Below are 27076 nucleotides of genomic sequence, written 5' to 3'. Positions count from 1 at the left end.
CAGAGTGCTCACTGTTTTTGTTACGGCTTTGTGTTTACAATGTCCCTGGGTTTCTTCCTTTACTTGGGCTGGAAGAGGGAATGGGAGGGAAATGTAAACGCCCTCTGTGGGCAGGGGGTAGAGTCCCCCATAAGCGCCTTTGTGTGCTTTACAGCTCGTGGTTTTTTTGTAAATAGGTTCTGAGAGTCTATTTTGAGTATACTCAGCGGGGTGCGGGATAAAATCTCCCTCTCGGCAGGTCAAAGGCGATTGCAAAGGATCATGGTTAGTAGCGTTCTTAAATGGTGCGCCCGGAATATCAGAGGGATTCATTCACCAGTTAGAAGTAAAAAAAAGGTGTTGTTGAGCCTTAGAAAAGAGAGACCATAAGACCATAAGACATAGGAGTGGAAGTAAGGCCATTCGGCCCATCGAGTCCACTCCGCCATTTAATCATGGCTGACGGGCATTTCAACTCCACTTACCCACATTCTCCCCGTAGCCCTTAATTCCTTGTGACATCAAGAATTTATCAATCTCTGCCTTGAAGACATTTAGCGTCCCGGCCTCCACTGCACTCCACGGCAACAGAAACAATTTCTTAGCGTCCACCCTTTCCAAGCTATGTATTATCTTGTAAGTTTCTATTAGATCTCCCCTTAACCTTCTAAACTCCAATGAGTACAATCCCAGGATCCTCAGCCGTTCCTCGTATGTTAGACCTACCATTCCAGGGATCATCCGTGTGAATCTCCGCTGGATATGCTCAAGTGCCAGTATGTCCTTCCTGAGGTGTGGGGACCAAAGCTGGACACAGTATTCCAAATGGGGCCTAACCAGAGCTTTATAAAGTCTCAGTAGCACAACGGTGCTTGAGATAAATGACAACATTTCATTCGCTTTCTTAATCACGGATTCAACCTGCATGTTTACTTTTAGAGAATTCTCGACTAGCACTCCCAGATCCCTTTGTACTTTGGCTTTATGAATTTTCTCACCGTTTAGAAAGTAGTCCATGCTTGTATTCTTTTTTCCAAAGTGCAAGACCTCGCATTTGCTCACATTGAACTTCATCAGCCATTTCCTGGACCACTCTCCCAAACTGTCTAGATCCTTCTGTAGCCTCCCCACTTCCTCAGTATTACCTTCCTGTCCACCTAACTTCATATCATCTGCAAACTTTGCTAGAATGCCCCCAGTCCCTTCATCCAGATCATTAATATATAATGCGAACAGCTGCAGCCCCAACACTGAACCCTGCGGGACACCGCTCGTCACCGGCTGCCATTCCGAAAAAGAACCTTTTATCCCAACTCCCTGCCTTCTGTCAGACAGCCAATCCTCAATCCATCCCAGTAGCTCACCTCAAACACCATGGGCCCTCACCTTACTCAGCAGCCTCCCATGTGGCACCTTAACCCACATCCACTGGGTTTCCCTGGTCTAACCTACTTGTCACCTCTTCAAAGAATTCCAACAGGTTTGTCAGGCACGACCTCCCCTTACTAAATCCATGTTGACTTGTTCTAATCCGACCCTGCTCTTCCAAGAATTTAGAAACCTCATCCTTAATGATGGATTCTAGAATTTTACCAACAACCGAGGTTAGGCTAATTGGCCTATAATTTTCCATCTTTTGTCTTGATCCTTTCTTGAACAAGGGGGTTTACAACAGCGATCTTCCAATCATCTGGGACTTTCCCTGACTCCAGTGACTCTTGAAAGATCTCAACCAACGCCTCCACTATTTCCTCAGCCACCTCCCTCAGAACTCTCGGATGTAGCCCATCAGGGACAGGAGATTTTTAAGACCTTTTAGCTTTTCTAGTACTATCTCTTTTGTAATGGCAACCATACTCAACTCAGCCCCCTGACTCCCTTTAATTTTTGGGATATTACTCATGTCTTCCATTGTGAAGACTGAGGCAAAGTACTTATTAAGTTCTCCAGCTATTTCCTTATCTCCCATCACTAGGCTTCCAGCATCAGTTTGAAGTGGCCCAATGTCTACTTTTGCCTGTTGTTTGTTTCTTATGTATTGAAAGAAACTTTTACTATTATTTCTAATATTACTGGCTAGCCTACCTTCATATTTGATCCTCTCCTTCCTTATTTCTCTTTGTTATCCTCTGTTTGTTTTTGTAGCCTTCCCAATCTTCTGAGAGGGTGGATGTTGCCCTGTTACAACAGACTCATCTTAATGACCAGGAACAATTGAAGCTGCAGCAGGGTGGGTTTGATCAGCTGTTTTTCTAGTCTTTTAGTACGAGGCGCAGAGGAGTGGTGATACTCAACTGGAAGGGTCTCCCATTTAATGTAATAGATTGTGTTAGCGATGAGTATGGTTGGTTTGTTATTCTTAAAGCCCTTATAAATGGTGAGGAATATGGTACTTTGAATGTCTACTGTCCTCTGGCCGACTCTCTTAAATTTCTGACTGAAGCACCAAGCTGATGGTCTTGGCGTCACGGCATATTATTACGGGGGGGGGGGGGGGGGAGAGAAAGAGACTTTAATTGCGTGATGGATCCTGTGCTGGATAGAATGCCCAAAGGACCCCCCAAAGTTTTCTCCACAATCTAAACGGTTGGGTGATCTGTGTGTGGAACTGGGGTGGGTAGACGTTTACACCCTATGGGCAAAGGTTTTACATTCTTTTCCAATCCTCATACATGCCACACAAGGGATTGATTATTTCCCAACTCCCACAGCGTTTTTAGATTGAATGGTATCCTGATTGATTGGGAATATTGCCATCTCTGATCATGCAGTGGTATTTTTAATGGTTAAGATTAAGGGTGATGCAATGGGCTCACGGTACTGGCGAATGGATCCCTTCAGCCTCAAGGACAGCAGGTTTGTCGAATACTTTGAGGGAATTTGAAGCTTTTTTGGCCACCAACTCAGGTATAGCTGGTAATCCGTCCATTCTCTGGGAGATTGCTAAGGCCTATGTTACAGGGATAATTATCTCATACTCTGCCAGCCAGCAGTAACAGAAGGGAGAGCAGCAGCGTCCGCTTGAGGCATGGACTGAAGGCAGCTGAGACGGCATACAACAGTAGACCGTCAGTGACTAAGCTGCAGCGATCACAGCTCTCCAATCCACCTTAAACTCCATGCTAGTGCATACAGCAAGGAAGGAACTTTCCTTTGTGAAGCAGAGACTGTTTGAGCATGGTGATAGGCCGGGTAAATATTTGGCACATTTGGTCAAGAAGAATGGTGCCTCCCAGTCGATTGCCTCTATTAGGGAAGGGAAGGGGACTCTTACTTATGATGCTAAAAAGATCAATGAGGTGCTTCAGAGGTTTGACTCTGAACTTTACCAGTATGAATGCTGTGAGGACAGATGGGATAAAATGGAGTCTTTTTAGGAACTTGCATCTTCCTTATGTGTCTGCTGAGCAAGCGTCTCTCCTAAGTGCTCCGTTAACAGCCCAGGGCTGGCACGGTGGCTCAGTGGTTAGCACTGCTGCCTCATAGCGCCAGGGACCTGGGTTCAATTCCCGCCTCAGGCAACTGTCTGTGTGGTGTTTGCACATTCTCTCTGTCTGCATGGGTTTCCTCTGGGTGCTCCGGTTTCCTCCCGCAGTCCAAAGATGTGCAGGTCAGGTGAATTAGCCATGCTAAATTGTCCGTAGTGTTGGGGTAAACGTAGGGGAATGTGCATGGGTGGGTTGCTCTTCGGAGGGTCGGTGTGGACTTGTTGGGCTGAAGGGCCTGTTTCCACACTGTAGGGAATCTAATCGAAAAAGACAATCGACAATAGGTGCAGGAGTAGGCCATTCTGCCCTTCGAGCCAGCACCACCATTGATTATGATCATGGCTGATCATCCTCAATCAGTATCCTGTTCCTGCCTTCCCCATAAACCTTGATTCCACTATCCTTAAGAGCTCTATCCAACTCTTTCTTAAACGTATCCAGAGACTTGACCTCCACAGCCTTCTGGGGCAGAGCATTCCATACACCCACCACTCACCGGGTGAAGAAGTTTCTCCTCAACTCTGTTCTAAGTGGCCTAGCCCTTATTTTTAGACTGTGTCCTCTGGTTTGTCCCCTCTCATCTTTGCTCTTCACATCGGTGATTGAGCTGCTGGCAGAGGCCATTCATGGGGACCCTAATATAGCTGCCCCAAAGGTAGGGTTGAAGGTGCATATGTGGACGATGTTCTCAGTTTTCTTTTGAACCAAGCAATTTTGGTGCTCCAGTAGATACAATGCATTAATTCATTTGGCTTTTTTCTCAGGTGACAAGATCAATTTTTCAAAATCAGAGGCTATCCCTATTTGTGGGGCTATCCCTATTTGTGGGGAATATCGGACATTGAAGGTGGGTTCCCCTTTAAGTGAGCATCGGGAGGTTTTCTTTATAGGTGCTGCTCTGTTACCCCTAGCTTTGACCAGTTATTCAAGGCTAATTTTGTTTAATCCTGTCAAACAAATGAACAAGACCTTCAAAGATTGGGGGGGAGCTTCCAATATCATGGCTATGTTGAGTTGTTCTTATTAAAATGAACGTTCTTCCTTATTTATTATACCCTCTGCAGATGCTTCCCTTGGTTTTTCCTAGACAAACATTTCGGAAATTAAGTGGTTGGTTTAGTTCTTTGATTTGGCGCCCTAAGCAAGCTTACAAACTTGCAAATGCCCCAGGGGTTGGGAGGATTGCATCTCCTGGATGTCACAAGATACCAATTGAGCTCCCTTCTACCTTTTGCAAGTGATTGCAGCTGTGGGGACTCTGCATCGATATGGTTGGACATTAAGGCCTCCCAGGCAAAGTGTCCTCTTATTAACCTGTTGTTTCTGGACAAAAGGAGGATAGTTGCCGAACATTCCTGCAATCCAACAGTTATTAACAATGTCCAAGTGTCGAGGGTAATGAGGCAGATGGAGGGTAATATGTCTAAAACACCTTACCATACTCCCATAGTTGACATGCCAGGTTTCTGGTCAGGGACAATGGATCCCAGGTTTAAATCCTGGGCGATCGGGGAGTCTCTTGTTTGGGTGACCCGTTTGAAGATGAAACATTAATATCATTTGAACAAATAACTCAAGTATGGATTATCGAGCAGCGACCTCTCCCTTTTTTTTCCCCAGATCAGAGATTTTATCTGAAAAGAGACCATGCTTCTGAGTGTTATAGATCCGATACAGAAAAAAAGAGGGGGCTTCAGGCTATAAGCACTCTTTCATTTGTTCGGAGGAGGTTCCTCGGGTGACGGAGTGATTATGGGAGGTCTGGGAGAGTGTGTTGGGGTGGAGATGACTTCGAAAGTTTGGGAGAACATTTATGAGAATGCGAAGAAGATTTTGATTTGGAATAGGACCCAGGCTCTGCGGTTTAAGATTCTTCAGGGGACTCCACTGGCCCCAGATTGTCTTGCGAAATTTAAGCAGGACGTGTCTTCAGTGTGCCCCAAATGTAAAATAAATATTGGTATCCTCACTCACCATCTGTGGTCCTGTCACAGGCTCTGTACACACTGGAGTGCTGCGGCAGGAGTAAAAGAGGGGAGTCTTAGGGACTGAAGTCAAGGTGGAGCTGGCTTCTCTTCTCCTGGGCTTGCTGAATTTATCTCCCTCAGATGGACATGGGAGAAAACCTTTTAGCATCCTCACTTTTTGTGTGAGGAAGAACATTCTGATGTGCTGGGTATCTGAAAACCCGGATCTGTCGGGGTGGCAGAAGTTAATTATGGAAAACACTCCTTTGGACTCACTTACAAACATGGTGCACCAGAAAATGGACAATTTTTATAAGACATGGCAGCCCTTTGTGAAATATTTGGAAGCAGATCTGTCCACCATTTTAATTCGGGCTTTTGTCTAGCCATGGTGGTTTGGTTTAATAAGCCTAATATTGAGGGGAAGAATTGAGCAAATGTAAGTTTATTAATTGATGCCCTCGAAGGTTGAGAGCTGAGGTTTTGTTATGCTAAGTGGCATTATTTATTTACTTGTTTATTGATGTGTAATGAGTGTAGTTGCGAGTTCTTTTGTAGAACAGTCTACTAGTTGGTTTATTGTTGTTATAATATTAAATTTTCATATTTTTGTAATTTGTAAAGGACGTTTTTTTCCAATTACAATATTTTTTTAAAAATCTGATGCCCTCTTGCCCAATGTTGGGGAATTGAGGATAAAGATAGAGTATGTTCCTGCTATCCATGCTTCTCATAATCTTATACACTTCTATAAGATGCCCCCTAAGTCTCCTACACTCTAAAGAAAAAGATCCTACCTTGTCCAACCTCTCCCTATAACTCAAACCAGTGAGATTCCAGGCAACATTCTTGTAAATGTATTCTGCACTCTTTCCAGTTTAATAACATCCTTCCACAAGGTCACCAAAACTGAACACAATTCTTCAAGTACAGCCTCACCAACCTCCTGTCTAACTACAATATAACTTCCCAACTTCTATACCCAATGCCCTGACTGATGAAGGCCAGTGTGCCAAAAGCTGCCTTCCCAGCCCGGTCTACCTGTGACTCCACTTTCAGAGAACCATGCACTTCAACTCCAAGATCCTTCTATTCAATTAGTCCTAAGACCCTACCATTCACCATGAAACTCCTACTTTGATTTGACTTTCCAAAATGCAAGACCTATCTATATGAAACTCCATTTGCCATTTCTTATCCCATTTCCCCAGCTGATCAAGGTCCTACTGCAATTTATGATAACCTTCCTCACTATCCACAATACTGACTATTTTAGTGTCATCTGCAAACTTACTAATCATGCCTGGTACATTCTCATCCAAATCATTAATGTCGATAACAAACAGTGACGGGCCAAGCACCAACACCTGAGGTGTTCCACTAGTCACATGCCTTCAATCCGACAATCATCCTTCCACTATTACCCTCTGCTCAATTTGCCAGCTCTCCCTGGATTCCATGCGATCCAACCTTCCAGAGCAGCCAACCATGTGGACTTTATCATACTGAAATCCATATAGACTGCGTCTATCTCCCTGCCTTCGTCAACTTTCCTGGTCACATCATCAAAGAACTCTAACAAATTTGTGAGGCATGTTCTCCCACTCAAAGCCATGTTGACTATTCCTAATCAAAGGGGAACATGCGGACTGCAGAGGCTGGAGATCAGAGTCAAAAAGATTAGTGCTGAAAAAGCACAGCAGGTCAGGTAGCATCCAAGGAGCAGGAGAATCGACGTTTCAGGCATAAACCCTTCAACAGGAATGCAGCGGGGTGGGGAATCTGAGAGATAAATAGGAGGGTGGGGGTGTGGGTGAGTTAGCTGGGAAAGCGATAGGTAGATGCAGGTGGGTGGTGATGGTGATGCGGACAGGTGGAAAGGAAGATGGACAGGCAGGATAGTTCAAGAGAGCAGTGCCAAGGTGGAAGGTTGGATCTGGGATGAGGTGGGGGGGGGGGGGGGGAAAGAGGAGGAAATTCGTGAAGTGGATGTGGATGTTGATGCTGTGTGGTTGGAGGGCCCCAAGCCAGAAGGTGCGGCCTTCTTCCTCCAGGCTTTTGGGTGGCCTGAATTTGGCAGTGGAGGAGAACAAGGACTTGCACGTCCTTGGCAGAGTGGGAGGGGGAGTTGAAATGGTCATAGGACAGTGGGGTTGTCGGGTGCGTGTCCCAGAAATGTCCCCTGAAACATTCCGCAAATTGGAATCCTGTCTCCCCAACGTAGAGGAGACCACGTCAAGAGTAACAGACACAACTGATGAAGTGTTTGGATGTGCAGGAAAATTTCTGCCGGATGTGGAAGGATCCTTTGGGGCTTTGGATGGAAGTGAGGGGTGGGGAGGGGGTGGGGGGGGGGAGATGGGGTTGAGGGCAAGGCACAGGATTTGCACTTCTTGTGGCAATGAAAGGTGCCCCAAGTGGACGGTGGGTTGGTGGGGGGGGTGTGGGCCTAACGAGGGAGTCACGGAGGGAATGTCCTCTGCAGAATGCCAATAAGGGTGGGGAGAGAAATATATCTCTGGTGGTGGGGTCTGATTGTAGGTGACGGAAATGAAGGAGAATAATGCACTGTACCCGGAGATTAGTGGAGTGGAAGGTGAGGACTGGGGGGGCATTCTATCCTTGTTGCGGTTCAAGGACTGGGGTTGAAGGGCGGAAGTGCGTGAAGTGGAGGAGATGCATTGGAGGGCACTGATCATCATGTGGAAGGAGCAATTGCTGTCCTTGAAATAGGAGGTCATCTGGGATGTCCTGGAGGGGAGTTTCTCCTGCTGGCAGCAGATAGAGCAGAAGCAGAGAAATTGGGAGTAAGAGATGGTGTTCCTAATCAAACCGTCTTTCCAAATGCATGAATATTATCTCTCAGAATCTTCGCAAATAACCTACCTACGACAGATGTTAGGCTTACTCGTCTATAGTTCCCAGGTTCTTCTTTGCAGCCCTTCTTGAATAAGGGCACGACATTCACTACCCTCCCAGTATTCCGGGACCTCACCCTTGGCTAAGGATGATGCAAAAATATCAGCCAGGGCCCTCGCCATTTCTTCCCTAGCCTCTGTGTGTTCTTGGATAGATCTGGTCAGGATCAGAAGATTTATCCACCTTCGTACATACTAATACATCTAGCACCTGCTCTACTGTGATATGGACTGCCCCCAAGATGTCACCACTAATTTCCTCTAGTTCCCAAGTCTTCAGGTCTTTCTCCATGGTAAACACAGTGGAGAAATATTCATTGACACCCTAACCCATCTCCTGCAGTTCTACACATACATGCCCACTTTGGTCCTTGTGGGGTCCTATTCTCTCTCTAGTTATTCTTTTTCCTTTAAAACATGAAGAACCTCATTGGATTCACCCTAATCTTTTCAGCCAAGGCTATCCCGAGTCCCCTTTTTGCCCTTCTCATTTCCTTCTTCATACTTCAGTCAACTCAACAGACAATAGGTGTAGGAGTAGGCCATTCTGCCCTTCGAGCCTGCACCGCCATTCAATATGATCATGGCTGATCATTCCTAATCAGTATCCTGTTCCTGCCTTATCTCCATAACCCTTGATTCCACTATCCTTGAGAGCTCTATCCAACTCTTTCTTAAATGAACCCAGAGACTGGGCCTCCACTGCCCTCTGGGGCAGAGCATTCCACACAGCCACCACTCTCTGGGTGAAGAAGTTTCTCCTCATCTCGCTCCTAAATGGTCTACCCCGTATTTTTAAGCAGTGTCCTCTGGCTCGGCACTCACCCATCAGCAGAAACATGTTTCCTGCCTCCAGAGTGTCCAATCCTTTAATAATCTTATATATCTCAATCAGATCCCCTCTCAGTCTTCTAAACTCAAGGGTATACAAGCCCAGTCACTCCAGTCTTTCAGTGTAAGGTAATCCCGCCATTCCAGGAATTGACCTCGTGAACCTATGCTGTACTCCCTCAATAGCCAGAATGTCTTTCCTCAAATTTGGAAACCAAAACTGTACACAGTACTCCAGGTGCGGTCTCACCAGGGCCCCGTACAGTTGCAAAAGAACCTCTTTGCTTCGATACTCAATCCCTCTTGTTATGAAGGCCAGCATGCTATTAGCCTTCTTCACTACCTGCTGTATCTGCATGCTTACCTTCATTGACTGGTGTACAAGAACACCCAGATCTCTGTACTGCCCCTTTACCTAAATTGATTCCATTGAGGTAGTAATCTGCCTTCCTGTTCTTGCCACCAAAGTGGGTAACCTTACATTTATTCACATTAAACTGCATCTGCCCACTCACCTAACTTGCCAAGGTCACCCTGTAATCTCCTATCATCACATTTCACCCTGCCACCCAGCTTTGTATCATCAGCAAATTTGCTAATGTTTTTGCTGATACCATCTTCGAGATCCTTAACATATATATTGTAAAAAGCTGCGGTCCCAGCACTGATCCCTGCGGTACCCCACTGGTCACTGCCTGCCATTCCGAAATGGAGCCGTTTATCACTACTCTTTGTTTCCTGTCAACCAACCAATTTTCAATCCAGTCTAGTATTTTGCCCCCAATTCCATGCGCCCTAATTTTGCTCACTAACCTCCTGTGTGGGACTTTATCAAAAGCTTTCTGAAAGTCCTGGTACACTACATCTACTGGATCCCCCTCGTCCATCTTCAGAGTTACATCCTCAAAAAATTCAAGAAGATTAGTCAAGCATGATTTCCCCTTCATAAATCCATGCTGACTCTGTCCTATCCTGTTACTGCTATCCAGATGTGTCGTAATTTCATCCTTTATAATAGTCTGACCTCCACCAGTTAGTGGTGGGAAAGATGCTGGAGTCTAACTGGTCTATAATTTCCTGCTTTCTCCCGCCCACCCTTCTTAAAAAGTGGCACAACATTAGCCACCCTCCAATCCTCAGGAACCGACCCCAAATCTATCGAACTCTGGAAAATAATCACCAACGCATCCACGATTTCCCGAGCCACCTCCTTCAGTACCCTGGGATGTAGACCATCAGGCCCCGGGGACTTATCAACCTTCAGACCTAACAGCCTCTCCAACACCAAATCCTGGCAAATATAAATTCCCTTAAGTTCAGGTCCTTCAGCCACTGTTACCTCAGGGAGATTACTTGTGTCTTCCCCAGTGAACACAGATCTGAAGTACCCATTTAATTCCTCTGCCATTTCTTTGTTCCCTGTAATATATTCCCGTTTCTGTCTTCAAGGACCCAATTTTAGTCCTAACCATTTTTTCGCCTTGCACATACCTAAAAAAGCTTTTACTATCCTCCTTTATATTATTGACCAGTTTACCTTCGTACCTCATTTTTCCTCTGCGTATTTCCTTCTTAGTAATCCTCTGTTGCTCTTTAAAAGTTTCCCAGTCCTCCGTTTTCCCACTTATCTTTGCTATGTTATACTTTTTCTCTTTTAACTTTATATGTTTCTTAACTTCCCTCGTCAGCCACGGCCGCCCATGCCTCCTCCTGGGATCTTTCTTCCTTTTAGGAATGAATTGATCCTGCAACTTCTGCATTATACACAGAAATATCCGCCATTGTTCCTCCACGGTCATCCCTGTTAAGGTATTGCACCATTGAACTTTGGCCAGCTCCTCCCTCATAGCTCCATAGTTCCCTTTATTCAACAGAAGTACTGTCACTTCCGACTGTACCCTCTCTCCCTCAAATTGCAGATTGAAGCTTAATGTATTATGGTCACTACTTCCCAATGGCTCCTTCACTTCGAGGTCTCTGACCAATTCTGGTTCATTACACAATACCAGATCCAGAATTGCCTTCTCCCTGGTCGGCTCCAGCACTAGCTGCTCTAAGAATCCATCTCTGAGGCACTCCACAAAGTCTCTTTCTTGAGGTCCAATACCATCCTGATTCTCCCAGTCTACCTGCATGTTGAAATCCCCCATAACTAGTAACATCTTTGCGACAGGCCAATTTCAGCTCCTGATTCAACTTACATCCGACATCCAGACTACTGTTTGGGGGCCTGTAGATGACTCCCAAGAGGGTCTTTTTACCTTTAGTATTTCACAGCTCTATCCACACTGACTCTAGGTCCCCCCGCGCAAGGGACTGAATATCCTCCCTTACCAACAAGGCCACCCCACCCCCTCTGCCCGTCAGTCTGTCCTTACGATAGCACGTGTAGCCTTGAATATTCATTTCCCAGGCCCTGTCCACTTGAAGCCACGTCTCAGTTATCCCCACAATATCGTATCTGCCAATTTCCAAAAGAGCCTCAAGCTCATCCATCTTATGTCTAATACTTCGTGCATTCATATTTAGTATTTTTAATTTGTTACTGCCCTCACCCTTCCCATCAACCCCTATTTCACTCAACCTTACAGCATGATCCCTTTCCAAGTTTTCTGCCTCATTTAAACAGTCCTCTTTCTTGACTTCTCTTGTTCTAACTTTCCCTTCAATTTCCTTCTTAAACATCCAGTTTGTCCCCTCCCCCCCGCTACTTAGTTTAAACGTAGCGGTGTTGCAGTAAAAAACCTGCCTGCCAGAATGCTGGTCCCCAACCTATTAAGGTGCAAACCATCTCTCTTGTAGAATTTATGCTTACCACAAAATATACCCCCAGTGATCCAAGAACTTAAATCCTTGCTTCCTGCACCAGTTCCCCAGCCACACGTTCAAGTCCATTATCTCCCTGTTGCTGGCCTCACCAGCCGGAGGAACTGGAAGCAAACCAGAGATAACCACCTTGGACGTCCTGCTTTTCAGCCTTCTTCCTCGTTCTCCAAAGTCCCGCTGTAGTATGTTCCTCCTCTTCTTCCCGACATCATTGGTGCTGACATGTACCACCACCTCTAGCTCTTCACCCTCGTCCTTGAGGATTTCCTGCCCTCTGTCTGTGATGTCTTTAACCCTGGCACCAGGAAGGCAACGCACCATCCTTAAATCCCGCCTGCTGCCACAAAAACCCCGGTCAGTTCCTCTCACGATGGATTCCCCTATTACCACGGCTCTGTGCGATGTCCGACTCTTCCGCTCTGCCTCTGCGCCAACTTTTGATTGACAGACTGGCCGCCTTGCGAACTGGCAGTGTCATCAGTCTCTACTGTTTCCAAAAGATACAACTTGTTCCTGACAGGTACTTCCCCCGGGGTCTCTTGCACGTGTCTCCTCTCTGCCTTCCTCATCGTCTGCTCTCTTCTGGTACGATTGGTGTAATAACCTCACTGAAGGTCTTGTCCAGAAAGATCTCGTTCTCTCGGATGAGCCTAAGGTCCTCGAGTTCTTTCATCAGTGCTGCAATACGCTCTGTCAGTAGCTGAATGTGCACACACTTTCCACACATATACGAGCCAGACACACCAGAGTCATTGACCTCCCACATCAAGCACATAGCACACTGAACCAGCAGGGCAGTCATGTCTTCACCCTCTTCAACTGTGGCGTAATCACTTCACTCAACCTCCTTGTCAAAGACTCCTGAGCTGAAGCCTCACTCTTCTGTGGACTCTTAATTTAGGTTAGAGGAGGGGGAGGGAGGGAGGGAGGGAGGGAGGGAGGGAGACCCTACTTTGTAGGACCTGGGGTTTAGAACACACCCACTCAAATAGCAATCACTTACCTTCCCGACCGGCTTTGCGCTCTGCCTGAACTTGCGCCCAGCTCCCGCCATTCTCTGCTGCGAACTCCTGTGTTCCCTATATCCCTCCAGGGATTCCCTTGATCCCAGCTGCCTGTACCTGAACCATACCTCCTTTTTTCTGGTCAAAGCCTCAATATCTCTTGCCATCCAGAGCTCCCTATTCCTGCCAACCTTGCCCTTCACCCTCACAGGAACATATAGACCCTGAACTCCAGCTCTCTCACTTTTACAGGCCTCACACTTACCGGAGCTCCCTTTGCCTGCAAACCAACTAATCTAATCAATCCCTGCAAACTCGATTCCTCAGTGCCCAAGAAATCAGTTTCTATTTTGAATACTTTCAACAAATGAGCTTGCAGAGCTCCTTGCGTAAAGACTGTGAAAGATTCACAACATTGACCAAAGAGGTTTCTCCTCAGCTCAGTTGTAAATAGCTGACCCCCCCCATCCTAAGCTGATTACCAAGTAGTTTCCAGCTGGAGACAACATCCTTGCAACACTTGCGACTCAAGCTGGTCTACTGCGTTCACTACTCAATGTGGTCTCCTACATATCGAGGAAACAAAGCGTCAACTGGGTAACCACGACCTGCTGTCTGCAAAAGAAAAAAAGCCCTGAGGCTTCCAGTTGCCTGTCACTTCAACACCCCACCTGGCTCCCTGGCCAACATCTGTCTCAGGCCTGCTGCATGCTGGGAGAACACCTCATTTTCCACTTGGGAACACTACAGCCTTCTGGACTCAATATTTTGAGTTCAACAATTTTAGGGTAGAAGGCACCTTCTTGCATTTCCTTATCCCCAAGCCCCTCCCAGCATACCATGTCATAACAAGGTCTGGTATTACACACCACTCATCATTACCCACTAATAGCTATTCATTCATTCTCTGAGTGGGCTAATTCCTTTGTCTGTCTGACTGTTTGTCTTTCGGAGTTCTATCCTCACCTATCGTTTAATCCTTACCCCCTCCTTGTATCTTCCCACTTTCCTACCTACCATCAGTTCTGAAGAAGGGTCACTCAACCCAAAACGTTAACTCTGATTTCTCTCCACAGATCTGCGGAGTCACAGACATGTGCAGACCCTTCGGTCCAACCCGTCCATACCGACCAGATATCCAAACTCAATCTAGTCCCCCCTGCCAGCACCCGGCCCATATCCCTCCAAACCCTTCCTATTCATATACCCATCCCAATGCCTTTTAAATGTTGCAATTGTACCAGCCTCCACCACTTCCTCTGGCAGCTCATTTCATACACGTACCACCCTCTGCGTGAAAAAGTTGCCCCTCAGGTCTCTTTTATATCTTTCCCCTCTCATCCTAAACCTATGCCCTCTAGTTCTGCACTCCCCCACCCCAGTGAAGAGACTTTGTCTATTTATCCTATCCACGCCCTTCATGATTTTGTAAACCTTTATAAGGTCACTCCTAACATTTCTCTGTCTTTGCACCACGTACCTTTCCAATCCAGAAGAGATTACCTCATTCATCTCAAATTTTAGAAAAGAGACTTATTCTAATTAGGCTCCCTTTACACATCAATACGTTTTTGTATAAATCTTTGTTGTACATGCTCCAAAGCAAATGTATTCTTCCTGAGGAGATGATACCAAAGTTACACAGCACTCTACATATACAGTCTCACCAGATCGCTGTAGGATTGCTGCATTCAATCCTTTGTTGTAAGTCCAACATATCATTTACCTTCCTAATTGCTTGCTGTACCTGTTTTAACAATTTTCTACACACCAGAGCCCCTTGAATACCAACATTTATTGGCTTCTCACGGTTTAAATTACATAAAATGCTACATTCAACCAGTTTTCCTGAATGTTTCAAAACACTAAACAATGAAATTGGCATTAGAAATACTTGCCTTTTAAATGTGGATGCTAAGATACATGCTCACAAGATAAAGAAAGTGGGAGTTAAAATTGCAAAAGATCATGTCACTCTAAAAAGGGACACACTGGAAGTAAAATGTTAGGCTGTTTGATCAGATTTGAAAAGCTCCAGAAATCTCAGAGGACAGAGGAGTCCACCTCGATATACTTGGATGGTAGATGTTACAGAGCAGTTGCAGATGACAAAATGGGCAAGACAAACTCTTGTGCCTTGACTGTCAGCAAATCTCCCAGTAGGAGGAGCAACAAACAACAGTTTAAAAACCCTGGTTGGAATGCTGCCAAAACAAGGAGGAAACTTTGAAACCTCTTGCACATCATACTCCATCTGTCATCACCTTGCTTTACATGTGACCTGCTTACATCACAACGCAGCCACTTTATGTCCTCGTCACAACTTGCTTTCCACCTTGGTTTTCGTTCAGAAGCAAACATGGACATTTTGTTAGCTTTCCTGACCTCAGTAAATGACATGGATTGAAAATTGTTTCGGCTCACGAGGTTCTCCATCAGTTACATTAGCCTGCTGTTGTGAAAATAAGCCATTCATTTAGATTCATTGTCCTGTTTGCTAACCAATCCTCAAACTATGCCAAGATATTTCCCCAACCCCATGAACTATAATCTTATGCAATAACCTCTTGCATGGCAACTTTATAAATATTTTGAGAATTCAGATATGTAACAGCCAGCGATTCCTCACTCCCCACATTTGCAACATAAGTCTCTCTTCACAAAATCTGTTGGTTAAACAATCCTCTTTCTCCCTGCTGGAACCATTTCTCCACTAACAAATTCTAGTATTTTTCTGATGGCTGGCATTAGGCTGACTGCGCTGGTGTTTACTCTTTCCCTCCTTTTGTCAACAGTGAAATCATATTTGCTCCTTCTGGTTTGTGGAAGCAAGCAGACAATGCAGGAAACTGCAAGATCAAACCCAATGCATCCACTATTCCTGTAGCCAGGTCTTTTCCAAGTCTGGGGTGTAGACAAATCAGCTCCAGAGCATTTGTCAATTTCAGGCTTCCAATTTCCCTAGTATTTTTCCTCTTCCTAGAATCAAGAGCTCTGGGAGATTAGTTACAACTGACAAACCATACAACAGTGCACGTCATGATAGAAATCTGTACTGTACACTTTTCTGGGGGAAATTACTCCATACGGCTGGTGTAGTAGCAAAAGGAACACACAAGAGGTCTATAAAGTCAAACTGGTAGTAGGGGGAGTAAGCAATTCTCTCACAAACAGCTCCTCCTTAAAATAAAAGTGTCTGCGGTTATAGACAGCCATACCCAAATACCATGTGGGTGACATGCTGAGGAACTAGAAATTTTCAGCACAATTTACTGTGGGTGTCATATACTTGACAAGCAGAGATGAAAGAGATTAAAGGGATATTCAGCATTAATTGCAATGCAATGATAAGATAGGGAGGAACAGGACCATGATTGCATTGGAGACAAGAATGTGAATAGAACAAGATACTAAAACCCAGTCCAGAAAAGCAAGAGCTTTAGCAATGACAGCATCACTCAAACCAAATGCAGGATACTGCCTGCAAGAAGAGAGACTTTTGCTGAAGGAATAGACTGTTTATCTCCACGAAGCAGCTTGTACAACAGGAAGATTAACGAGTTGAGCAGAGCACGTAGTACATACCAATACATAACTAACTTCTGGATGTGATAGAGTGGCAAAGAGACGAACACGTGACTCCAAATCAGGGTCAAAGGTGACCAGATTGGAATGCATGTTACCAAAGCTTAGCTGATGAGATGGCACACAAGGCTTGAGTGCAAGTATAACAAGCAGTTCTAGAGTTGAGCGACGGCTCAGCGAGTCTGTTTGTGACCACTTACAGACTGAGGAGTTTTAGGTAAAAAGAAATGCAGTGATAATTAATGGTACAGGTAAGGTAGATCTGGTCAAGGGACCTTGGGGCACTTTGCAAGTATTCAGCAGTGACGATCTATCTAAGCAGGCACCCTACACTTTTCAAAAGGTATTAGTTATATATCCAAGGGAAGAGAAGAGTGGCAGTTGACCTACCTGATAGCAGTCTCCTTTCAGATTGTCCAGGACATCTCCGCACGTTTTGCGCATGTGTTTACAACATGCATCAATCACCATCTGGTCAATGTGCAAATCTGGTTAAGGAACAACTCCAACGAGTATGACAACAAACTGACAAAGAAGAAAAACTGTTAAATCTGGCTGAATAAACCTGGATTGAAAAGCACACCATTACAATTTGGAGGGAGACATGCCATTGACATTTCAGGAGAACATCCAAACCCCAACTGGGTAAACGCCTAGCTATTACCTTCCAATTCATTGTACTCGGGCCTCGGACCTCGGACTGCAATAAGACCTCAACTGTTAACATGTTCAATCACATCTGTTACTGGCCAGCACAGCTGGTTCATGGAGAAATTAGTTGGACGATGAGTTCAATGCCTGAAGCTTTGGCACAAAGAATTTAGCACTTAAAACAAATTTAAAAACACAAGAACAGGAGCATCTCATTTCAACCTCCGAGCCTGTTCCACCATCCAATAAGGTACGGCTCATTGTATTTACAGGACAAGCAGCTAGTCAGCCCATTATGTCCACGCTGGATAAAGACAAGACATTCGTCCTCAGGCCTGAGGATATACATTTGATACGTTGCAATCAAAGAATTGTTTGTTTTTAAAAAATTTAATCTTTCAGGTTATAAATTTGGATCTCTAAGCACTCTCAGGATCAAAATACCTTATAGTCTCTTGCAAATCCTGTCACTACCTGATTTAAATTCGTGACACCCCCCCCCCACCTCCGTTAATGGTAATAATGTAAATGGAGATAGGTCCTTCTTAGTGTCTCTCAGTTACACATCTCAATCTTGACTGTTTCAAAACACTCCAGCTCCTGAAACTCTTTCATACGGTTAAGGCTCTACATTCCTAGTACCATGTTGAGAATTCCCTAGTGTCCCCTCCAGTGCTATCATATCCTCTCTAATACACCAGAGCTGAATAGTACACAAGCTGCGGTTTCAAGCCAGTTTGATACATTTCACACATAACCTCCCTGATCCCCTCTCTTGTACCTCAGTTAAGGAAGGCAAGTTTTGCACATGTTATTGTAATCACTTTACCCACCTTCCCTATCTTCCAGGATTTGTAGATATGCACATCAAGGTCCTCCAACCTTCAGTGTACTAGCTCATCTTGCTTGCATTTCCCAAATCACCTCAGACATCACATGAAGTCGGTTAGCTTAGTTGGCCGAATGGCTGATTTGTGATGCAGACTGACACCAACAGACTGGATTCAATTCCCACACTGCCTTAGGTCAAGACGAAGGTCCTGCCTTCTCAACCTCTCACCTCGCCTGAAGTGGGGTGACCCTCTGGTTAAACCACCAGCAGTTGATGTCTCTCTCTATTGAGAGCACAGCCTGGGACTACGGAGACTTCACCTCAAGCTTGCCACACACTTTTCTGGATTGAACTCCACTGCCCACCTTCGCAGTCCATTGACAGTTTCCTGCAGTTGACACGTTCTTCCCACTATCTGCACGATTCTGTTACATCAAACCAATGCTTTAATCATGCTCTCAACACTCAAGTCCAAACCAATCATTATGCAGTAGGAAAAGCAGAGATCTAGGATCTTTTGAATTTAAGTGGGAGCATCTTCCCAGCGACAATCAACTGCCCACTGCTAAGCTTGGCTTCCCATCACTGAACAAATGTTGGATAGTCATTTACTGAACAGTTGGCCATGCAGTCCATTAACTGTACACTCTCTACAAAGTAATCCATTGACTTGGACTCCCATGCTTACACCCCAAAGCACTGCACCTTAATTTTCTTCGAGGGGCTATCCAAATTCCTTTGAAACATTGGGTTGTCCCTCCTATCACCTGCTTCATAGGTTAAGTGTTCCAAGCGCTCACTGCAAAAAAAAATAAACACCAACTCACACATCCCTTGTTGCCCTTATCCATGACCTTACATCTGTGTGTCCCATAGTCTTTGTATGGTCAACTAACAGGAAAACCTTTTTAAAACACCTACCTGCTCAAAGATGTTACGAACCACCTCTGGAGCAGGTCAGACTTGAACCCAGGCCTCCAGGTTCTAAAGGCAAGGAGGTTGGCATTGTGCTGCAAGACAGGAACAGCTTTGCTTTGTCTGCCTTATCTGAGCCCATCATAATCTTGTACTTCGCTCATCAAATCGCCCCTCAGTCACTTTTGCTCAAAAAAAGAAACCCCCACCAAAACCTTCCTACCCAACCGTGACCAGCGTTAGCTTAGTTCTTTAACATTACCCAAACCATTTCAGGCAACAGTTACACTAAAAAGGATATTTCCACCATGGTGACCATCTTTGGTTTTAACTTGACCAGCTCATAAAGGATCCCACCATCTCCTCCTCCAAGGATAAGAATTTCTTTCCCTTTATAGTCCTCTACTCCATCACCCATGATTGCTTGTGTGTATGGAAGGTCACTTTCCCCTAAGTCTGGAAGAGACAGATGCACAAAGATACAGCTCCTGCGAAATATTCTCAATAATGCCTGAAACGCAACAGCAGCTGTTACAACAATTCCAAGTGTCAGCCTTGGGTCTTGGGCGGTTGCTTGCAGCTCTGAACTCAGAAGGCCATGGGGGTTCAAAGCCCCCTGGCAGAGACTTGAGCACGTAACCCAGGTTAACACTTCAGCAAGGTAGTATGGGACTCCAAGGTTTGCAGTTCAGGTGCCAGTTGCTGTAGTTAGGATATGTTTGCCGAACTGGGAAGTTGATTTATAGATGTTTTGTCCCCTTTCTAGGTGACATCCTCAGTGCTTTGGAGCTTAAGCACTGCTGTATTGTCTCTTCAGGAATTCATATGATTCGGTAAATCAACCTCCTAGCTCGATGAACATACCCACAACTATGGCAACCGGCACGTGAGCTACAGTTCTTCTCGCAACAAAACTAAAAGAGAGTTCAGTTCACAGGAGGCTCCAAAGCACTGAGGATGTCACCAAGGCAGGGGAGGAAACGTCTCCAAATCAACTTCCCATGTTGGCAAACATATCCACAACTATTATAGTATGGGAGTATTACCCCGCTGGAGGCACCTCCTTCGACATGAAAGGAGCAGCCACACTCAGCACTTTCACTGCTGTCTCAAGAACTGGTCTACTGAAGGCAGCGTTTGGTGTGCTTTCCTTTATTGGCCAGAGTACGGAGTACAGGAGTTGGGAGGTCATGTTGTGGCTGTACAGGACATTGGTTCGGCCATCTTTTGGAGTATAGCATACAAATTCTGGTCTCCTTCCTACAGGAACCATGTTGTGAAACTTGTAAGGGTTCAGAAAAGATTCAAAAGGATGTTGCCGGGGTTGAAGGATTTGAGTTATAGAGAGAGGCTGACTAGGCTGGGGCTGCTTTCTCTGGAGCATTGGAGGCTGAGGGGTGACCTTGTAAAGGTTTATAAAATCTTTGGGGTTTATGGATAGTGTAAACACGCAAGCTCTTTTCCCCTGGGGTGGGGAATCCAAAACTAGACAGCAGAGTTTTAAAGCCAGAGGGGAAGATGTAAAAGGGGCAACTAAAAGGGTGGTGTGTATATGGAGTGAGCTGCCAGAGGAAGTGGTGGAGGCTGGTACAATTACAACATTTGAAAGGCATCTGGATGGGTATATGAATAGGAAGGGTTTGGAGGGATATGGGCTGGGTGCTGGCAGGTGGGACTAGATTTGGACAGGATATCTGGTCAGTTGGACCAAAGGATCTGTTTCTGTGCTGTAAATCTCTCGTGACTCTGATCTGTTCAGACTCTGAACCTGAATTCTTGACCCCATCAGTTATTGCCTGACCCACTAAAGGTTCCCAGCATTTTGTTTCTAATACTGTGGAAGTTTTCCAGTTGTACATAGCTATGTAAATTTACAAGAGAGACAGAGATTAAGGCCATCGATTAACCCCGACAGAAGGAAATCTACATGTTATCCTGTCATGCCCTACCAACTACCAGCCCTCACAACTCTAACTCAGACCTGAATTCAACCCAGTTTGGTGTTATCATTGAATCAAGCCTTTAACAAGGGGGTTAAGTGGCATAGTAATTTAGAGGCCCAGCTCAGTGTTCTATAGAACATGGTTTGAAATCTAACCACAGTAGCTGGTGGGATTTAAATTCAATGAATGAAAGGATCTTGTGTTGGAAGTTATTCTCAGTAACAGTGACCATAAAATCATAGCCAATTGTTGTTTTAAAAACACATATTGGAATCAATTTTGTCCTGTCAGGAAGGAAATCTGGTGTCCTTTAGTAATCAAGCCTGGATGACTACAGGCCCACAGTAATTTGGTTACCCTCTGAAATGACTGAATAACCCATTTAAATCAAGGGGAAGCAGGGATGGGCAATAAACGCAGACCTTCCTGGGCAATCCTTGTATCCCCAATGAATACATTTTTAAAAACCCAAGCCCCAGATTCTCCTAGAAAGGTGCTGATTCCTACAGAGATATCCCAGAGTGAAAAGGCTCCAAGCAAAACTATAGACCATGGCAATTCTAAAAAGACCCAACATGAAACCACTTTACTCTCTTCACAATCCTTCAAATGGGCTGCATCTTTTCAGCAGTTTTGGTTTCATTTCCATCTTAGATTGATCATTCTTTGCAAGATCAAGAATTTAAGGGCAATGGGGAGAATACGGGTAAGTGGCGTTGACACGCTCATCAGCCGTGACTGAATGGCGGAGTGGACTCGATGGGCTGAATGGCCTTACTTCCACTCCTATGTCTTACGCTTACTCAATATGTTCGCGTTTCTTCAGCATCAGTTGATGCCATCACTGGTTAATAAACCGTGAGGCAGAACCCAAGCAGGGTTTCTCTTCTGCCTAATGAGAGGCAAACTAGCAGCACATTGGCTTAATGTGGCCTGACAGCGCCATGGACCAGAGTTCAATTCCAGCCTCAGGCCACTGCTGGAATACTGCGTGCAATTCTGGTCTCCTTCCTATCGGAAAGATGTTGTACATTCTCCCCATATCTGCATAGATTTCCTCTGGGTGCTCTGACTCCCACAATCCAAAGATGGACAGATTAGTTGGATTGGCCATTCTAAATTGCCCATAATATTCAGGGATGTGCAGGCTAGGTGAGTTACCAGTGGGAAATACAGGATTACAGGGATAGGGATAGGGGGGTAGGTCTGGGTGGGATGCTCATCAGTGTGTACTTGATGGGCCAAATGGCCTGCTGCCACACTGTAGAAATTATATGATGCAATGAAACTGTCATTAACTGTGAGGTGCTGCATTTTGGGAAAGCAAATCTTAGCAGGACTTATACACTTAATCATAAGGTCCGAGGGAGTGTTGCTGAACAAAGAGACCTTGGAGTGCAGGTTCACAGTTCCTTGAAAGTGGAGTCGCAGGTAGATAGGATAGTGAAGGCGGCGTTTGGTATGCTTTCCTTTATTGGTCAGAGTATTGAGTATAGAAGTTGGGAGGTCATGTTGCGGCTGTACAGGACATTGGTTAGGCCACTGTTGGAATACTGCGTGCAGTTCTGGTCTCCTTCCTGTTGGAAAGATGTTGTGAAACTTGAAAGGGTTCAGAAAAGACTTACAAGAATGTTGCCAGGCTTGGAGGATCTGAGCTACAGGGAAAAGCTGAACAGGCTGGGGCTGTTTTCCATGGAGCGTCGGAGGCTGAGGGGTGACCTTATAGAGGTTTACAAAATTATGAGGGGCATGGATAGGGTAAATAGGCAAAGTCTTTTCCCTGGGGTTGGAAGTCCATAACTAGAGGGCATAGGTTTAGAGTGAGAGGGGAAAAATATAAAAGAGACCTAAGGGGCAACTTTTTCACACAGGGAGTGGTACGTGTATGGAATGAACTGCCAGAGGATGTGGTGGAGGCTGGTACAATTGCAACATTTAAGAGGCATTTGGATGGGTATATGAATAGGAAGGGTTTGGAGGAATATGGGCTGGGTGCTGGCAGGTGGGACTAGATTGGGTTGGGATATCTGGTCGGCATGGACGGGTTGGACCGAAGGGTCTGTTTCTATGCTGTACATCTCTATGACTCAAAGATACATCAGTATCAAATAAATTAAGTGCAAAAACCATGAAGTGTACAAATACAAATCAAAATAACTCCTTCTGTTCACTGGGATGAGAAGTGTAAACAGTGCCCAAAGACAATTTTGTTTTCCCATTTCCATATTACTATCGGGTAAAACTACACCAAATTGACTGCAGCAATTCTTCGACACAAGTCACCACCACCTTCTCAAATGCAACTAGGGATGAGCATCAAATACCAGCCATGCCTACATTGCCTGAACGAAGAGAAATAAAACCAAAACTTACTAATATCGCCATTCAGGATAAGAATATTTCCAAACTGCTTTGAGTGGAGAATCTTGATGTTCTGATATGCAGAATCCTCATCATAAACAACATCATCAATGTCATATTCCACCAACCTGCCATCAGCAGTTGGCCAGTACCTATCGATGGCCCCTCCTCGTACAATGGCGGGTAACCTAGGGAAGCAGCACAGGTGTGAATTAACTTGCATTTATCTTGTCCTCCTTGTTCCCTCAATTAGAATGCCACAAAGCACTCTGCATCTAAGTGCGACTTAGTGCAAGTGTGATGAATTGCCAGTTGGAATTAATTCTTTGCAGTGTAGGCTGAGAGCGGAACTTTAACCAAAAAAAAACTTCCAGCTGTTCTATGAATGGAGTCAAGTGATCTTTTACCCCTCACTGCCTGAGCAAACACAGCTTTCGATACACAGCCCCACAGATAGAGACTGTTACAAGATTCAGTAAACTTGTTATGGCATGTATAATAACAAATCACCCATAGCACCATCTGGCTCTCCAAGCCCCAGGCAAAATCGATTAAGCTTTCCACCATTTCTTTGTATTATATGACAAACACTGGGAAACAGATTAGGACATGGGCATAATGCATGACAAGTAAATCTGGAAACCAGATTGTTCTGGTTGTTGGAGTAACAGGAAGTTAACCGCATAACGGAGAGGAAGCAAAATTGATACAAAATGCCAAAACGGCTGTTATGAACTAAAATTATTGTGCAATGCATTTTCAAACCAGACTTAAAAAGAATGCTTCAGGTCTGGACCGACTAGAGATATCCAAGAAAAGCCACTTGAGAGGGGAAATGCCAAGAAAATTACAACTTGAGTCCATGTTTTCAAAAGAGACAGAGTAGGCAGGTACAGAGGGTGTTCAGCAAAGCTTTCAATAAAAAGGCAGTGGAAAAGCCACTTCACCAGACGCTTCAACACTCAAAGGTGGCGGGAAAGTGTGAAGAAATGAGCTCAATCAGACATTGTAAGAATTTGGAGGTTGCGACAGAGAACTGGATGAGTTCCAATGAAAGACATTCACTTGAACAAGGAGGGAGAGACACCCTGGAACCAGTTAGCCTAAAATTGGTAATGGTTTCTTGTAGGTGGTAACACAGCATAAAGTTAAATTGCACCAGAAAGGTCTGTCACTAAAGTCAGAAGAGAAAAACTAGCTGTGACAAACAGATTTAAATGTTGAAAATGTGAAGATTGGATAGAAGCAAAGTCAAAACAAAATGAGACTTCCAAGGAATAAAAATGTACCCGCAATGGAAAAAAAAAATCCAGTGCACAAAAATTCCTTTTGCTTCCTTAAAATAGGGCATGAACATTTATGTAGCATCGAGCACACGCTCATACATCACACTCACAGCCTGAATGATAATCTTAAATTGATTTCCAGTCTTTTTCGTTGCATAACCCAGATCGTTTAATAAAAGTTGTCCAACAGTAGAATCACACTGAACGAGATGCCAGGTAAGCAAGCCATACATTCCAACTCTAGCAGATATCTAACAACACAGCCTGTTAATCATTCACAGAAAGTGGCATGCCAGCCATGCTCAAACAGTCCATGCCTCCGAGCCTCCAAGCCTCAGAACACCATGTCCAAAATTAGACATGTCCTAGAGCTGGTGAGTGCAAGGTAAAAAGCTTAAACATTGTTAAAAGGAGGCATGCAGTTGCAGTTCTGCATTATCAAACAATTAGTTGGCACAGTGATGTGCAACAAGTAAATAATTCAGCAAGCTTCACTGTGCACCCTTAAGAGGTTGGTTTATAAATAAACTTTAAAACCTCCAATCCACGTCTTGTTGAAAGGTTCAACCGTTCAAATTTCTTACCTTTTTAGCCTTTTAATATTCCCCCGCAAAACGTCTTTCATTTTCTCTTCAAGTCTGTTGCAGAGCTGAAATACAAATGCATATATTCAACATTCAAGAAATGTTACAGCAACCATAGAGCCATAGACATGCACAGCACAGAAACAGACCCTTCAGTCCAACACGTCCATGCCGACCACATATCCCAAATTCTTCTAATCACATTTACCAGCACTTGTCCCATATCCCTCTAAACCCTTCCTATTCATATAACCGCCCAGATGCTTCTTAAATGTTGTAATTTTACCAGCCCCCACCACATCCTCTGGCAGCTCATTCCATACGCACACCATCCTTTGCATGAAATAGTTGCCCCTTAGGTAAATACTTGAACTCAAACAGCAAAGGCAGTAGCTGTTTCGATTCACTGTTGTGTCAGAGAGCAGTGTAGGTTTCTTCCTCCCTCTCTCTCACTGACTAGGTGGTCTCTGCCTTTGCCTCTCTTCCTCCTTTTTAAAGCACCGTTGCTCTGATCTTTTAATCCCCAAAGTTCCAAAACAATACAACAGCTTATAAAACAGTAATGACGGCTCCTCAGAAAATCAGCTCCAACATCTGAAATACTTCAAAAAAAAAGACAGTAGCTCTTACAGCCACAACTTTCTCCTGGCCTCCATCTTGGATTACCCAAAATCCTCCAAGGTGAGAGCCAGTGTATGACGGGGGCGGGGGGAAGAGAGAGAGAGAGAGGCGTGAGGTACATCAGATGTACCTCAAGCATAAGTGCAACAACAATATTAGCAATTTCGCTTTCATGCAGTATAAAGCTTTTTCGGTTTGTCCAAAAGATTTACGGGCACTGCTGGCAAAGCCAACATTTATTACCCATCTCTATGGGTCCTGGAGGTGGCAATAGTGAGCTCATGTCTTGAACCACTACGGTCTGAGATGGAGGGATTGGGGAGGGTGCAGGTATATCCACAGTGCTGTTCAGAAGGGAGTTACAAGATTTTGCTCATAATATAATGCAGGAAAGTATATTCTGGAGGGGAATTTGCAGCCGGTGGTGTTCCAATCACCTGCTGCCATTGTCTACTAGATGGGGGAGATCATGGACTTAGAAAGTACCGTCAGAGGAGCCTTGATGAGTGCATCTTGGGAGGTGGTACGCACTGCCGCTACTGCGTGATGGTGGAGAGAGCGAATGCTGAAAGTGGTGGGTGGGAGCCAATCAAGCAGCAGGATTGTCCTGGACGCAGTTGAGGTGAAAAACTGGAATCCAAGGTAGACCAGCAAGAGGCTGGAAGAACCCAGCAAGCCAGGCAGCATCAGGAGGGGGAGAAGTCAATGTTTCAGGTGGAACCCTTGTTCTGTACTCATCAGGCACTTGGGAAAATGAAGAAGTGAGGCCTGCAGATGCTGAAGACCAGAGTCGAAAAGCGTGGACCGGAAAAGTACAGGAGGTCAGGCAGCATCTGAGGAGCAGAAAAAAGGCTCTCTCTCACCCTATCTAACCCTCTGATTATCTGCTATGTCTCAATTAAGTCACCTCTCAACCTCCTTTCTAACAAAAACATCCTCAAATCCCTCAACCTTTCCATGTAAGACCTTCCCTCAATACCAGGCAACATCTTCTCTGAACCCTTTTCAAAGCTTCCACATCCTCCCTATAATGCAGTGACCAGAACTGTACTCAATGCTCCAAGTGCAGCCACATCAGAGTTTTGTACAGCTGCAGCATGACCTCATGGTTCTGAAACTCAATCCCTCTACCAATAAAAGCGAACACACTGTATGCCTTCTTAACAACCCTATCAACCTGGGTGGCAACTTCCAGTGATCTATGAACAAGGACACAGAGATCCCTCTGTTCAACAACACTACTAAAAATCTTATCATTCACCCAGTACTCTGCATTCCTGTCACT

At 44.9% G+C, this 27076-nt stretch overlaps 1 protein-coding gene across 1 annotated transcript in view; it reads right to left on the bottom strand.

Moving 5' to 3' along the window:
• Positions 1 to 27076, bottom strand: part of sms (spermine synthase) — a 68455-nt gene that overhangs the window by 26050 nt on the left and 15329 nt on the right. Inside the window, exons 3-6 of the mRNA XM_072584727.1 lie at positions 25171 to 25235; positions 23313 to 23488; positions 19298 to 19452; positions 16989 to 17078 (exon numbers count right to left, since the gene is read on the bottom strand). Of these exons, the coding sequence (XP_072440828.1) occupies positions 16989 to 17078; positions 19298 to 19452; positions 23313 to 23488; positions 25171 to 25235 (486 nt within the window). The remainder of the gene's footprint in view (positions 1 to 16988; positions 17079 to 19297; positions 19453 to 23312; positions 23489 to 25170; positions 25236 to 27076) is intronic.

The sequence above is a fragment of the Chiloscyllium punctatum genome, chromosome 15 (assembly GCF_047496795.1).
Source record: "Chiloscyllium punctatum isolate Juve2018m chromosome 15, sChiPun1.3, whole genome shotgun sequence".
Classification (NCBI taxonomy): domain Eukaryota; kingdom Metazoa; phylum Chordata; class Chondrichthyes; order Orectolobiformes; family Hemiscylliidae; genus Chiloscyllium; species Chiloscyllium punctatum.
The sequence above is the reverse complement of the archived record's forward strand: the minus strand, read 5'-3'. Positions and strand labels throughout refer to the sequence as shown.